Source organism: Carassius auratus, chromosome 23 (genome assembly GCF_003368295.1).
Source record: "Carassius auratus strain Wakin chromosome 23, ASM336829v1, whole genome shotgun sequence".
Taxonomy (NCBI): Eukaryota; Metazoa; Chordata; class Actinopteri; order Cypriniformes; family Cyprinidae; genus Carassius; species Carassius auratus.
The window spans coordinates 10,937,023-10,952,671 of record NC_039265.1 but is presented as its reverse complement, the minus strand read 5'-3'; the positions used below and the strand labels follow the sequence as shown (position 1 = coordinate 10,952,671).

The following is a 15,649-nucleotide window of genomic DNA, read 5'->3' as shown; positions in this document are numbered from 1 at the left end:
TTTTACAGCTTTTTAAATAGTCTTATGAAATAATCAGATGATTAGAAAGCGGTTTCTTCATGTATTTATTGAGTCTGTTCTACTACTGGCTTTAAACTTGAAGCAAAAGCAAGGGACTAGAGCTAGGCTGTTTTACTTATTAAGATCAAAGTTAAACAAATCATGTGATTCCTGTTATGTAAACCAGCAGTTTTGAAACTTCCCATTCACTTGAAATGACCTTAAAATATTAGGAATTGCTACAACACTACTTTCATTGTGAAAACGATACTTTCATTTCACTTTTTTAAGGAAAAGAGAAATGGCAGAGTTTGAGGTTGGAGTCTGTAACAGTCCCACTCAACATAAAATCACTCAAATATCCCATTCAAATAATCCATAACACTACAAATTAGCCTCAGTTTGCTGTGGGCTTCAGTTTGCCAGTTTTTAGTCATATAAATACACACAGAACTCACAAACAATTAAGGTAAGAATGGTCTTCTTATTATTTATTGATAAATAAATGTATGAATTAAATATTTCAAATTCATTAAATACAACAATACATTCTAATGACAAAATGAATATGATTATACAGAAAACATCATGACTGAAGAGTATAGAGAATATACTCAGGATACAGAAAACCAACTGTGTCACAAAGAAGAGGTGGTCAAAGCTGGATCCATTGTTATTCCGGTTTTCGTTGTTGTTCTGGTTGTGTGTAGTTGCATTGGTAACCTGCTGGTTCTGGTCATCCTGGTGCTGTATGAGAAGTTTAGATTGCTGGTCAACATCCTGATCTTCAATTTAGCCGTGTCAGATCTGGTGTTCACTTTTGGACTTCCATTTTGGGCTTCGTACTTCGTCTGGGGTTGGACATTTGGAGATGCTGGCTGCAAAGCTGTGAAGTTTCTGTTCTCTCTGGGTTTTTACAGCAGCGTGTTGTTCTTGACTCTAATGACCGTTCAGCGTTACATGGCAGTGGTTCATTCGCTGTCCGACTGGGAGAGATGCAGAGGGTTTTCAGTTGCTCCCTTTATCATATGGATGTTGAGTGGAACAGCTGCACTGTTAGTCTCCCTTCACAGCCAAGTCTTAGAAAATGAAGAGAATCTTTATTGTGAATTTAGCAGTTTCGAAGCAAAACATGCCGATGTTTATTTTCAAAATGTTTTCTTCTTGATTGCATTTTGCATCATGGGATTTTGTCATGTTAGAATGTTCCAGACAATCACACGATCCCAAACAAAGGGGCGACACAAGACTATCAAACTGATATTCTGCATTGGGCTGGTATTCTTCATCGGTTGGGCTCCATACAACATAGTTATGTTCTTGAGAATTCTGCAGGATTATGAATGGCCTTCATTTCTAGACTGTAATGTATCCAATAATCTTGATTATGCATTTTACTCTTGCAGGCTGTTGGCTTTTTCACATTCCTGCTTTAACCCAGTGCTTTATGCTCTAATTGGAGAAAAATTTCAGAAACATTTACAAACAATATTGAAGAAAATATGTTCAAAATAAAGCAATTCTGACCTATCCTGAGACAAACGACTCGTTGGTTTTGGTGTGTTTGTTAAATGCAACAAATCTCACAATGCATATGATATAGACTACCACTCAAAATGTTGTGGCAAATTCTTTTTTTATTAATACTCGGCCCAGCAAAGATGCATTAAATTGATCAAGAGTAAAAGTAAAGATATTTACAATCTTACGAATGTTAAGATTTCTATTTGAAATAAATGCTGTTCAACATTGATATCAGCATACATATTAATATCAGCATTAGAATTAGAATAAAATAACACTGAAGACTGGAGTAATGATGCTGAAAAATGAGCTTTTCATCGTGGGAATAAATTATGTTTTAAAATATATTTAAATAGAAAACAGTTATATTATAATAATATTTCACCATATTGCGGCTTTTACTGTATTTTTTAATCAAATAAATTCAGCTTTTATACGATTAAAAAAAAAAACATTTCAAATGGTGCTTACATTATACTATATATCTTTAATATTTATTAGTAGATCATATAATTGATTATACATTAAAAATATATTTTTTGATTCATATTTTAGCAAGCATGAACCTTCTTCAGGGCAAACATACTTCTCCATAGTTAGTTGAAATACAAATTTTTGTTCCCTAAGAACAAATGTGTAGAGAAATACTCTACATTAAATAAAAGCTTGATTGACAACATCTGTGGCATTTTGCTGAAAACCACTGAAAAGGTTTAGATCCCTGTTCGTAAGAAAATGAAAGTTGGCATGGTTTTCTCAAACATTTAAACCTCAGTGGGTGAGTGGTGGGGGTCAAGCTTCACTTTGGGACCATATAAACCACGACTGAATCTTAACATCAAATCGTTTCACTTGCAAACGTTTAATCCAGGCCAGCAAGATATACAATACATTTTTTTAATAAAAAAATAAAACTTGCATATTGCATAACCACAGCAGTGATTTTCTATGACAACTTCATTTGACACAAACACATGAACAAAGCAGCCTTTGTTGTTTCCAGAAGAAAACTTTATTGATTTCCATCATTTGCACATGCATATAGGTTGAGTTGGTTGGGAGAAACCGCTTCAGTTTTTGTAAAGTGGTACTCAGTGCTGTTGGTTAGGGCAAGGGCACATGGGAGCTTTATCAGAAGTGCTCTTTCTTCACTGAGAAATCTGTCCCTGACGTCTCAGTAAACAAGTAGTGTTTGTTTGAAACCTTCACCCAGCCTCTTACAAACAGATGTTGTGCAACATTTATGCATTCTTCTTTAGCATTTGCATATCAAGATTTACAGTTTCTAGGTTTCAAGATATGTAATTGATCCCTGCTTCTTTTTTTCTTTTTTTTGTTGCATGGCGTCCACTGACCATCCACTGATACGGACTACAACAAAAACAAACTGAGATGGTCTTTTGTAAGATAATTCGCTTTATAATAAGTCCTATATAGGATACGTTTTTCATAAGCCCTGTTAACTATTGATGGTGGTGTCATGTGATAAGAGCTTAATGATGAATTGGAGTTTAAAAACTAAAAAACATATCAGCCCTTTAACAAATCCTCAAAACTTGACTTCATCTGATAAGGCAGAGGAAAGACATGGGTAGCAGCATTTCAATTTAAAGAGGTTCTGCTCATTTTTTACTACATTATGATTACTTTTGAAGGATTTTAACCATTAGCTTCTATCGGTTTCTACTGATGAAATAGACATTATATTTAATGTAAGGAATATAACAGCATATGTTTCTATAGCACAATATGCTTTCGGATGTCAGTGATTAATGCTACTGAAAACAACCGCAGCGTGAATCTCACAAAAACACATCCAGGTCACATTTCATCCCAAAATCGAATGGAAAAAAGGTTTTATAAAACGTTTTACTTGAATCAGCATCAGTTACAGGCAATAGAACAACTTTTTACAAAATGTACAAACTTCACACTTTACATAATATATAATAATTTTTCCCACAATTACTGTAATAAAAAAAAATTAAAGGGTGTGCTTAATTTAAACGTTTATACTTTTTTTCCATTTCATTTTGAGTTAAACATATCATGGATATGTTCCTGAGAAAGTCAGAAAAAAAAAAGAGAAATGAGAATGACAGTTTTGCTACGCTCAGACTGTGCAGAGAGCCGTACACTGAGGCGGAGTGAGATGAGGTCTTTGCAAACCATATCGAAATTCATAATCCAAGAGGCAAAAATCTGTTCAAGCTTCGCAAAGAGGAAAGAAAATATGTTCTCTTCATTTGAACAATAATTATAAAACTAAGCAGAGAGTTCATCCACTGAATTGCTGGCATAAGGAGAGCAAAACTACAATGTTTTGCCATAAATCAACAAACTTTTTTTTCCACACATTTCTTATGGTTAGCACTTCACAGGAGCTTCCACGACAGCGATGACACTTTCTTCAAGTATTGGAAAAAAAAAAACAGATGTGGTTCCTAAGGTGCACCACTTCAGTTTGAGGAAACAGGAGCTGATTACAGAAAGTAAAAGCCAAGAGATCTTCATTTCGTAATTTCTCTTTGCCATTTTAGTGTCAAAAGAGGGAGAGTGCATAGAGGGGGGTCTCCCTCCGACTCGTTTTTCTTTCATTCCTGTGTTGCATGTTGCATTCCCACCATTATAAACATTCATACATCTATAATGGGAAAAAATCTAAATAAGGTACAGGGGCCATCGCAGGTCACCCCAAATCCACGTTGTGTCCGGACTAACTGACCTGAACTTTACTGTGCCGGGTTTTCCTCCAGTCCACTCACATTATGCATGCTGCCATTCTCTCTGAAAGCCAATAAGGGAACCTTTCTCTTCTCCTCTTCTTCATTTTCCACCTCCTCTCCATCTCCATCTTGACGGGACAGTTTGGTCCCCACGGGAACCTCTATGACCTCCTCGAAAGCCTCTGCAACAGTGCCGTTTTCTCTGAGCTGGGCCGCCACACTTGAAGTGAAGAAAGGTGCCAGAGATTACAAACTGTTTTTACATCAAGTTTGAGTTCCTCAACATCTTCTTGGCTTGAATGACTGTTCTTGTATTCTCAATACAGTAGTGTCTACTAAATTAATAAACGGAAACGGTGCTCATACTGTGTGTAAACTAATTATCTAAAGTTCTTATAAAAGAATAAACAAGTTGGAGTTCCTCCTATCACCAGTAGAGGGCGGGAGAGATTCATTTACTACAGTACACTGATCCATTTAGCAAATAACTATCCAAAGGGAATTTGAAATGAGGACAAATAAAAGCAATATATTTTTTTTTTTTATAAATAAGTAAAAAATAAACAGGGACAGTGAATGTGCAGTAAGCTACCCAATAAAAACAACATCTAAAAATAAAAATGAACAACTGTTTAATCTCTCTCTCTCACTATATGTACATATACACACATATGAACTCTGGTCTCACCTGTGACCTGATGAGGGCAGTATGGGTGTAATGCAGCTGGGCCCCATGTGTCCGTTACTGTCACTGCATACTGTCTCAGAGGTCTCCGGAGCCTGAGGGGTCGACACGGTCACTGAAGTGCTGCTGGATACTGAACTCTCTAAGACAAGAGAGTGGGAAGTTAGAGATGTCAGATTCACAACAGGCATCATAACTTGTAAATGTCATGTCAGAGTAAGGAAGCACTGGTGCACATGTAAATGCAAAAATCACAAATCACCTGAATTCTGTCCACTCTGCTGGCTGACATCGCCATTTCTCTGTGGGGTGGTTTTCTTCAAAACGTAAATGAATAAATAGAAATTGTGTTAGTGAAGAGCCAGAACTTAAAATTAGAGGTAACGATGCTAAAAAGAGGTAAGCAATCGCTTGCAGATATTACATCTTACCTGATCAGATCGGCGTGTGCGTTTCATAATTTCCTCAAGGCGCTGTGACAGAGAAGATTCAGATAACATTTAAACCCTGCCATTTCTTTAAAAGCACTCAAAATGAAATGAGCTTACCTTCTTCCTCTCCATTCTCTCCGCCTCCTCTTTCTGGAAGTGTTTCTCTCTCTCCAGGCGCAAACGCTCTGCCTCTTCTCTCTGGCGAGCCTCCTCTTCCTCTTTCTGAACATACAGAGCCACAAAAAAAAAAAAAACATTTAGAAAAATTGTACTTATAAAAATGTATAAAATTAGCATGCATTTACTTTAGGATTGTCAAACAAAACATGTTATTGAGACTAATTACATGTTTAATGCTAGCTAGCACACATATTCATATAAGTGACTATAAGGGAAAATTTGTATATCATTAAACCTTAATATATGCTCTAAATGCATAGCTCTATGATTAAAGCCTTTATCTATGCTCTACAGTACACAATGAATGCATTAGCAAATTACATAAATATACACACTATCATTCAGATGTTTGGGGTTGATAAGTTTTTTAATGTTTTATAAGCCTTTTCTGCTCATCATGGCTGCATTGATTTTATAAAACAAAATAAAAAACATACAAAAACATTGCATAATATTATTACAATTTAAAAGAAATGTTTTCTATTTGAGAATATTTATTCCTGTAATGTACTCTTGCGATTCAAAACTGCATTTTCATCATTACTTTGGTCTCATTTCTCATCTCAGAACAGTTGATTTCTTTTTTGTGGAAACCATAATACATTTTTATTCAGGATTCTCTGATAAATAAAACGTTCAAAATAACAGTCCAAAAGAACTTCAAGTAACTTTGGGTAAAAGTGTCTGCTACAATGCAATATAAATCTTTTGTAAAATTCAAAATTATATCATTATAAATAAATGTATTTCATCCATGCTAAATAAAACTATTAATTACTTTTTTTTTTAAATCTAAACTTTTGAACGATAGTGTATATATTATTAATAAATTCTCCTTCAAGAATTATCTACTAACATATCTTAAGATTTATCACCATTTTTTTCCATCTATTTACAGGCCTGATGTTCACAGGTTATCTTACTGAAGCAGACAGTGAGTGCTGAGTGTTTATTGATCGGTCTGGAGCGAGTAATGAAGGAGAATGTTGTGTACACCTGTTTCTGCAGGCGTTCAGCTTCCTCTCTCTCCCTCTGTGCTTTCTCCTCTTCTAAACGCTTCGCCTCCTCTTCTCGTCTCTTCTTCTCTTCAGCCTGCCGCTGTGCCTCCTCCTCTCTCTTCGCCCGCTCCTCTGCCTTCCTGCGGGCCATCTCCTCCCTGCTGCGCCTGCATACACACAGCCACATAATGATTTCAAAATAAATGTGTGTTTGTTGCTTAGGTTTGGCTGTGTCTCACACACACCGTTCAGCCTCTTCCTGCTGTCTCTTCTCCTCCTCTTCTCTTTCTCTTTGTTCTCTGGCCTGCCGTCGTTTCTCAGCCAGCAGACGTGATGCCTCCTCAGGATCTGTTGTGCCTGCAGAGGGCCGTGTTGTTGGAGGACTTCCAGATCCTTCTACAAAACCAGAAAAAGGTATAGGATTAGAATAAACGATGCAAATTTAATTGACCGTGATGGTACACTGATGTAGGGCCCTATGATTTCCGCGATGCAGAAAATGTGGATGGAATCATGGAATCCAGTCCTTAAAAATGGAATTTAATGTTTAACGTGGAATGTCACAGAATTGATCAAAGTTTGAATTAAATGATCAAAAGTAGCTCATTACATGTAAAATTTCCAGAACTGCTCTTGGAGTGCTTCATGAGCATTTTACCATTTCATTTGAGTAAAACTAACACTTAGCGTCGAATCATATGCACAAAGAAAATTTAAAGGTATTCACGGCAACCCGTAAAAATAATAGTTTGGTTTAACTTGAAGACATCGTGCCAGAAATATATTACTATTTTGTTCAGTAGAATGTACGTAATACTACTACTACTAAAATTATTACAACTTTATTTTCTAAGGAATAAATCACAAAACATTTTTTTTTTTTTTCACAAATATGTTTTATGCCTTCATTTGATAGGCAGAAACAATTAAATACACAACAAAGAAGGCTGATATTAAGAACAAATGGGTATCTCTCAGATATGGTTAACAATAAAACATAAGCTAAGAAAAAAATAATTCATAGGGCCCTTAGCATGTAATTTTGGTAAAACTTCCAATAAATTCATTCAAGTTTCATGATTTAAATTAATTAGATATCCTTTTGATTAATACATTTAATTTAACCATTTAAAAAAATGAAAATGGAAAGAAATGGAATCCAGAAAAATTTAAATGGAAAAACTAAATTTGGAAAAAAATGAAACCGAATTTGAGAAAAACTAAAAGTGATTTCACAGGTCCCTACTAATGGTTGTGCAGCATTACAGACCGGCAGAAGGCTCCTGTTTAGTTGCAGGAGACTCTGGTTCTCCGTTTTTGTCCCCCTGTCCTTCTGGAGTTGCTCTCGGGCTCTCTGATGTCACTCTGTTAGGCCTGAGATTGCCTGCCAATAAAGACGGATTACTAGGAGACAGAGGAATCGATGCTGGAGGAGGTGGAGACCTGGACTTTTTGGGGTTAGGTGTCTTCTGAGGGGGTTTAGTAGTAGAGCCCCTGACGAACAGAAAACAACAAATCAATCATTAAGCAAAAGGTTGTTTAGAAACTTGTCTTTTAGTGCAGGTTTTATTATATAGACTCTATTCTATTGTTATATACTTTATAGTTTATGGTTATATATTTTAGTCTTAGTTTTAGCAAATATTAATAAGAAATTAATTTCTATAATTATTTACTAACATCTCTCAAATACTGTAAGAGGAATTCTAACATCATGAAATGATTGATAAATAAAAAAAAAAAATAGTGTGAACAGTAGTGTGTGTATGTATGTATATATATATATATATATATATATATATATATACATACACACACACACACACACACACACACACACACACACACACACACACACACACACACCTGTTCAAAATTTTGGGATCAGTACGACTCTTTTTTTAAAGAAGTATCTTATGCTCAACTTTTGATTCTATCCCCTCTTCTATTATAAAGGATGTTTTTGATGTAGTCGGTCCCTCCATTCTGGTCATCTTAAATCTATGTCTTGCATCCGGCACTGTCCCTACATGTTTTAAGCATGCGGTTGTCCAGCCCCTGCTCAAAAAACATGATCTCGATGTTAAACTCCTAAATAACTACCGTCCCATTTCCAAACTTCCTTTTATCTCTAAAATTTTGGAAAAAGCCGTTCTGTCACAGGTGCTCCCCTTTTTGACCACTCACAATATACTAGAACCTTTTCAGTCAGGTTTTAGATCATTTCATAGTACTGAAACCGCTCTGTTCAAAGTAACCAATGATCTTCTCCTTACACTAGATTCAGGTGATAGTGCCATCCTGATATTATTGGATCTTAGTGCCGCCTTCGACACTATCGATCACAACATCCGCCTTACTCGCCTTGATCAGCAGGTGGGCATTAGGGAGACTGCATTACTTTGGTTCCGTTCCTATCTCAATGATAGGACTTTCTCAGTATCTATTGGCAAGTTCTCCTCATCCTCTGCTTCTTCTTCTGTTTTATATGGGGTCCCTCAGGGATCCATCTTGGGTCCTATGCTTTTTAGCCTGTATATGCTCCCACTGGGTGACATCATAAGGAAGCATAACATCTCTTTTCATCTCTATGCAGATGATTCACAGTTGTACTTGCCTCTAAAATCTAGGGATTCCATACAATCTCTTCTGGCCTGTCTCCAAGACATTAAAACTTGGATGGTTAATAACTTTCTCCAGTTAAACAGTGACAAGACAGAGGTGATTGTTTTTGGTTCTCCCAAGGCAAGATGCACTGTGGTACAACATTAAGGTAACTTCACTCCATTTATCAAACCCTATGCTAGAAATTTGGGTGTCATTCTTGACTCAGAACTCTGCCTTGACAAACAGATTAGTTCTGTTGTTAAAAATAGTTTTTACCAGCTCAGAATGATTTCCCACCTGAAGTCATTCCTATCTTTCAACGATCTTGAGACAGTTATCCATGCCTTTATTACATCACGGCTGGATTATTGCAATTCCCTCTACTTGGGCCTCCCACAATCATCACTTAGACGTCTGCAGTTAGTACAAAACGCAGCAGCGCGTCTTTTAACTGGCACTAGGAGGCACGAGCACGTCACCCCCATTTTGGCATCTTTGCATTGGCTTCCAGTTCCTTTTAGGATTCAGTTTAAAGTTTTATTGTTTGTTTTTAAGGCACTTAATGGGCTCGCCCCGACCTATATCACCAACCTTGTACAACCATACTCGGTTCAAAGGTCACTAAGATCCTCAAACAAAGGGCTCCTGCTTGTGCCGCGCTCACGGCTTAAACAGAGAGGTGACAGAGCCTTTGCAGTTGCTGCCCCACGTTTGTGGAACCAGCTCCCCCAGGATATTAGATCTGCCCCCTCCATTGCTACATTCAAATCCAGGTTAAAAACTCATTTTTATTCATTGGCTTTCCTTGTTCCCTAACCTGGTATCTCTGTTTGTTTTCTGTATTTCTGTGTTGTGTGACGTGATATTGAAGGCTTATTTTTATTAATGTTTTATATAATTATGATTATTCAATCTATGTGTTTATATTTTTATTGTCTTTTTAGCTAATCATTGTACAGCACTTTGGTCAGTTTGGCGCTGCGTGTAAATGTGCTTTATAAATTAAAATTACTTACTCATAAAGTCTGCATTTATTTGATTAAAAAACGGTTATATTGTGAAATGTTTTTACAATATAAATTAAAGGTTTCTATTTTAATATACTTTCAAATATAATTTATTTGTGTGATAAAAAGCTGAATGTTCATCAGCCATTACTCCAGGATAAAGTGTCACATGATCCTTCAGAAATCATTATAATATGCTGATATTTTTTCTTTGGAACCTGTATATTTCTCAAAAATTAAATGACTTGCTTGACTAAAGATCATTGATTATGCAAATATGAATTTATTTTAATATATACACACATTTTCTGTCTAAAAAAGCCCAGCTGATACTTCTATACTTGTATATTATTCTTTACAATCTTGTTTTCATGGTAAAAATGGGACTTCTACCTGTTGGGGGATGGATTGCTGACCCTGCTGTGACGACCGACCGGTGAAAGAGATCTCTTGGGTGTGAACAAGCTCAGATTGGGAGTTGGATATGACAGGTTACTCCATGACTTTCTCACACTGTCCTTATCCTTCCTGTCAATCTGCCCAAAGAAACACACAAAATACATCCTTAGAGAGACATCTACGCTACTTCCATACTACATAATACAAAGATCAACACACTTCAATTGGTTACCATAAGAAATACTTTTAAAGCATATGGCACTTGTACAGGCACAGAAAAATAACACAATTAATGTACAGCAATAACTCATTTTGTGTGTTTACTTACCGGCAAATTCTGTGTGGTCTTTCTGCGGGTGCTGCCATCCAGAGGGATGAACCCTGCTCTGATTGGTCTCTCTAGATTAAGGCCTGCTTTGATTGGTCGCTCAGCACTGCGTGACTGGATGGACTTGAAGGACGTGGAGCTCATTGGATGACAGGAGGCTGAGCGAGGACAAACGGGGGTCACTGTACCACAGGCAAGTTTAACCAACCGACCAGGGAGTATTATGGGATAAATAAATTGATTCAATATGGACAAGAGGAGCGACAGGGAAGGAGGCAGTTGTGCAAAAGAAAAGGGTTAAAACGGGGTGAATGAGTGATGAAATAGTGGAAAGGGAGAAAAAGAAAGTGTGTATTAGTTTCTACAAAGCTTTAGGAAGAAATCATCCATCACTGTAGGGAGGACATTCAGAATGGCATACTACCAAACTATTTTCACAGTATGCATGATGTATACTGTGCTCAATGGGTACATGTACTGTATGCAAGGAACTGGCATTGCCAAAATATTAAATATACAGCCAGAACACATGGAGTGGCAAATTATATCATATAATGCAATGCACTAGACATTTTTTGCTTGACAAATGAACTAGGAAAAATATACTGTATTATGTGATTCTACAATGCCATTAACTAATTATTGGATTTGACTGAAATTGGAATCAAAATGCAAAAAAAAATTTTTAATTCAGAGACAAAAACTGGACATCATTTAGATCTACAACAATAAAAATAAAATGAAATGAGGTAAACTTATAGCATACTTATTGTTTGAAATATGTATTCACACTGCAAAGTGTTTCACACATGATTCTAAAAACAGCAGGCAGTAAATAGTACGGCACAGTATGCAGTAAACAGTGAGGTAGTATTTCATTCTGAACGACACAGACACTTTAATTTCTGAGTCAGTGATGAAGCTATTGCACGTTAAAATGTAATCAGTTGATAATAGCATCCCCAACCAGAAAAAAAACACACCAAACGATTAGCAAGAGACACAAGCCACCGAGAGATTAGCAAAGCATCAGGTCCATTTGTGAGCGCGCGCACACACACACACACACACACACACACACACACAAACACACAAACACACACACATACACGTCAGTTTAAGATGAAGTTGGCAGCAGCTAGGCTGTTGCTGAGAGAAAAGTCTGAAAAGGGTGTTTTGTTTTAGGATAGGAATGGAAGCCCACCATAGAATTGAATATTTAAAAGATAACTTGCAATTACAAGCTCAAAACCAATAAATGTGAGTTTATATCTGGCAATTTAGACTTGTTTTTCTTAGAATTCTCATTTTATATCTCGCGATTGTGTTAGTTTAGTAATAATAACAACAAAATTTGACATTTATCTTAGGTTTATCTCACAATGCAGATTTTTCTTTTAGGAACTGCTTCTGACTTTTGGTCCCATAATCATGAGATAAATGTTGGAATTACCTTCTTTTTTTTTTTAAGCAATTACCTGCTTCTCCAGACAAAGACATGGCGCTGCGACTCCTGGCCAGGTAGGAGTGTGTTGGTGTCTGAAGTCGACTGATCACTGTATTCTCCCATGCTGTAAGAGGCATGCGACGCATACCTGGACAACACACATGCACATTTTCTCTTATTTACTGCCATTGTTAGTGAAAGGAAATATTTGGTTGTCCAGGCACAAAATGCTAAAAAGTAGTTTGCACATGCAACAGTAGAGCAACTGACACAGATGCATCACATGTATTCATAATGCCCAGAACAGGTTACCTATTAGCATAATCTGCTGGTGATAGTGAATCATGCATCTTTTATGTTGAACGAGACCAATAAAGGAAATACAGGATTTTTTTTTTACCTTAAACATAACCGCTAGCAGAAAGACATGAAATTGTAATTGCAACCCATTTAAAGGAATAAGTTACACAAAAATGAAAATTTGCTGCAGATTTACTTAATTTCAGGCCATCCAAGACAGTAGGTGAGTTTTTTTTTTTTATATATATATATATATATATATATATATTGAAACAGGACAATTTTAGAATGCTAAAATGCAGTTTTGTGGTGAGCAAGGGATGTAATGCTACATTTCTCAAAATTGATTTTGATGACGAAACAAACTTATGACTTGGATAGCTTGAGGGGGACCACATTTCCAGCAAATTTTCCTTTTTGGGAGAACTATTTCTTTAAGTTAAAACCAGTGAATAAAAAAGAAACCGGGTTTGTTACCATAAACTTAACCACGTGTGAAAAGACAACATGAAACTACAGTCACAACCCATTTAATGTGTGCAATATTTTTAATTGAGATAATTTTTTGGGCAGGACCTGATGTTATCCATCAGGATTCGATCTGACCATGAAAAGTGAGTTTTAAAATAAGACGCACTGATAAATTGTGCACAATTTGACATTAAAAAGTAAATCTATTTTGATTTCATGTTGTCTTTAAAAAAAAGCTTGCAAACTGCTGGAGGAAAAACATCAATTATCAAAACATGTAAACAATATAGTAAAATCAAGCATGCAGCATGCACACACAGTAGAACCTTTTCCCATTATTGTTATAGACAAATTATTGTTTGCAAAAGAATAAATAATTTTTAACGTTTATAAACTAACTTATATAAACTAACATGCAATAATTGTAAATACTGGTAGACATCACATGATTCCAGAGTTGTGTTAACCAGGGCTCAAGACTGAAAACTACAAATTACAGAATTGTTTGATTAAAGACTTGTTTTTTAAGAAGCACTTGGTCATGCTCACATTGTGTAGAAGCAATGGTAATGTCTACATTGAAACAGAATATGCACTTCATTGAGTGCAAAGCTTCTTACTTTAACAAGTTACTTCTCTTCCAACAGTTACTGTGTACTGTGAGGGAGCAAAAGGCATGCTTTTTAAAGAAATGCTATATATATGTAACTATACTGACACAACGGTTTTGTAATTGATTGTTCTGAGAACTGTTAATTCAGGGGTTTGTATTTTTCATTTATGATTATTTTATTTATAGTCTGGAGCCCCGGACAGCACAGGCTTGAACCCAGTAGGAAAGCATCAAGAAAGATTCCTGGATTTCTGAAATCAACCTGCTGGTTTGTCCTGAGGTATCTTCTCTTTGGAGATTTGGGATTTAGATTGTGTTTTTTTAATCAAGCAAGACGACGAGAGAGATGTCTGCTTCTGTAAGGCTTGGACGGTACAGCACAATCACACAACACAAATACACACACACAAAGACAACATCAATTCAACAAAGAGATTTTTATTAAACTATTCAAAAAAGAAAACAAAAACCTGATTTAGCTATGTGACTGATTGTGTAAAACGTAAAGAGATTTGTGTGCGTGTTTACCTCTATCTGGTGAATTCAGCAGGGTGGCCGAGGAAGATGACAGGCGTTTGGAAATGACTGGATCTGTGGGTTTGGACAGATTCACAGTGGAGACTGACCTTCTGTCCGTATCTACGAACACACAGATGAAAGATACAACATCAGATGCACACCTTAAAGGCATAATACTGACAAATGCACTAAAAAAAAGGACTAAAGGGAGATAGAAAATGAGGAAGAGGGCATAAGAGGCTTTACTAAGACTTTTTCTACTGCAGTTTAGGGATGCTAATTTTTAAGTTAGGAAAAATGCTTAGCTGCATATACTAAAAACTACAGTAGATGACGACACACTCATCTGCTTAATGCTCACAATCTTGCCTTCCATCTGTGTGTCCCAGAATGGACAGACACATTGACGGCTTTAAAACTAGCAGGACATCTGTGATGTCTTTAAACACCTACAAAATGATCTAGCATCACCAATATCGACATTACCAGACTTCATATAATGAAAAATAAAAAGACATTCATGTACAAAACTAGTCAGTATTTATATATTTAAAAAAGTTGATCTAAAGGCTTAAGTTATAATTCTTGAAATTAGTTTAGTAGACAAAAAAAAAGTGAATTTATATATTTACAAAACTATTTTACTACAGTTACTATCTATGTATTAACCATCAGTCATTACAGGTCAATACATATAATATGTTAATCTTAAAAGTGTAATAGCAAAAAATTTAAACCTAAATGAAAAAATAAAAGATGATGGACTATAAAGAAAAAAAAGTGACAAAAGATAAATGGCCGCTTTGAAACGGACTCTACAAAATAGCTAGAAGTCACATATTACACACTATTGGTTAAGCAGTTTGTGTTTCTGGCTCCATGCTAACTGCTGGCAGGGTGATTATGGGTGACGCTACAAGCTTTAGCTAGTGCTGCTAGTCTGCTGCTCTACATGGATTATTATATTCACATTTCGATTGAAACTGCTGCTGTCGCGCCAAGCTGTAAACACCATGATAGTGCTCCAGCCCAGCTAGATCCAATGAAAAGAGATCTGAATCATCAAAACCTGAGAGATAAAGATAGAGTGAAGCAGTGAGAGAGAGGAGAGAAGGATGGATACAGAATGCATACAGAGAGAAAGAGAGGGAGAGATATTGATGGAGCAGTAAATAAAGGAAACAAAGGGAGTGTGCAGTAAGCTCATGGCTCTGACTCAGCACATGTGAGCAAAGCAAAGAAATATGCTGTACTGCAAACAATATGAATTTAAACATTTTAAAGCACAAATATTAGGACTTTAAATCCTAAAAACAGAATAAAGTGAGCTCATACTTGGGCTGCACAATTAATCAAAAAGCAACTGAAATCTGATACAAGAGAAACGTTTTAAGGCCTTCCGGGATTATTCCAA

At 36.1% G+C, this 15,649-nt stretch overlaps 2 protein-coding genes across 9 annotated transcripts in view; one reads left to right on the top strand and one right to left on the bottom strand.

Moving 5' to 3' along the window:
* The first annotated feature begins 193 nt into the window (after positions 1-193).
* On the top strand, positions 194-1,815 carry LOC113041749 (chemokine XC receptor 1-like). The gene is made up of 2 exons (XM_026200389.1): positions 194-469; positions 581-1,815. Exon 2 carries the CDS (start codon positions 589-591, stop codon positions 1,513-1,515), a length of 927 nt encoding a protein of 308 aa, XP_026056174.1. The 5' UTR covers positions 194-469; positions 581-588; the 3' UTR covers positions 1,516-1,815.
* A 333-nt stretch (positions 1,816-2,148) lies between these two features.
* Positions 2,149-15,649, bottom strand: part of map7b (microtubule-associated protein 7b) — a 32,288-nt gene continuing 18,787 nt past the window's right edge. Inside the window, exons 6-20 of one of the 8 annotated variants that reach the window (XM_026199735.1) lie at positions 15,206-15,304; positions 14,245-14,355; positions 13,979-14,080; positions 12,364-12,480; positions 10,886-11,067; positions 10,552-10,694; positions 7,815-8,038; positions 6,790-6,940; positions 6,543-6,711; positions 5,484-5,588; positions 5,367-5,408; positions 5,198-5,252; positions 4,939-5,077; positions 4,250-4,470; positions 2,149-4,168 (exon numbers count right to left, since the gene is read on the bottom strand). In XM_026199735.1, the coding sequence (XP_026055520.1) occupies positions 4,257-4,470; positions 4,939-5,077; positions 5,198-5,252; positions 5,367-5,408; positions 5,484-5,588; positions 6,543-6,711; positions 6,790-6,940; positions 7,815-8,038; positions 10,552-10,694; positions 10,886-11,067; positions 12,364-12,480; positions 13,979-14,080; positions 14,245-14,355; positions 15,206-15,304 (1,853 nt within the window). In that variant the 3' untranslated portion in view covers positions 2,149-4,168; positions 4,250-4,256. Of the gene's footprint in view, positions 4,471-4,938; positions 5,078-5,197; positions 5,253-5,366; positions 5,409-5,483; positions 5,589-6,542; positions 6,712-6,789; positions 6,941-7,814; positions 8,039-10,551; positions 10,695-10,885; positions 11,068-12,363; positions 12,481-13,978; positions 14,081-14,244; positions 14,356-15,205; positions 15,305-15,649 lie in introns of all 8 variants that reach the window. The other 7 variants (XM_026199734.1, XM_026199737.1, XM_026199736.1 and 4 more) reach the window with 7 other exon arrangements.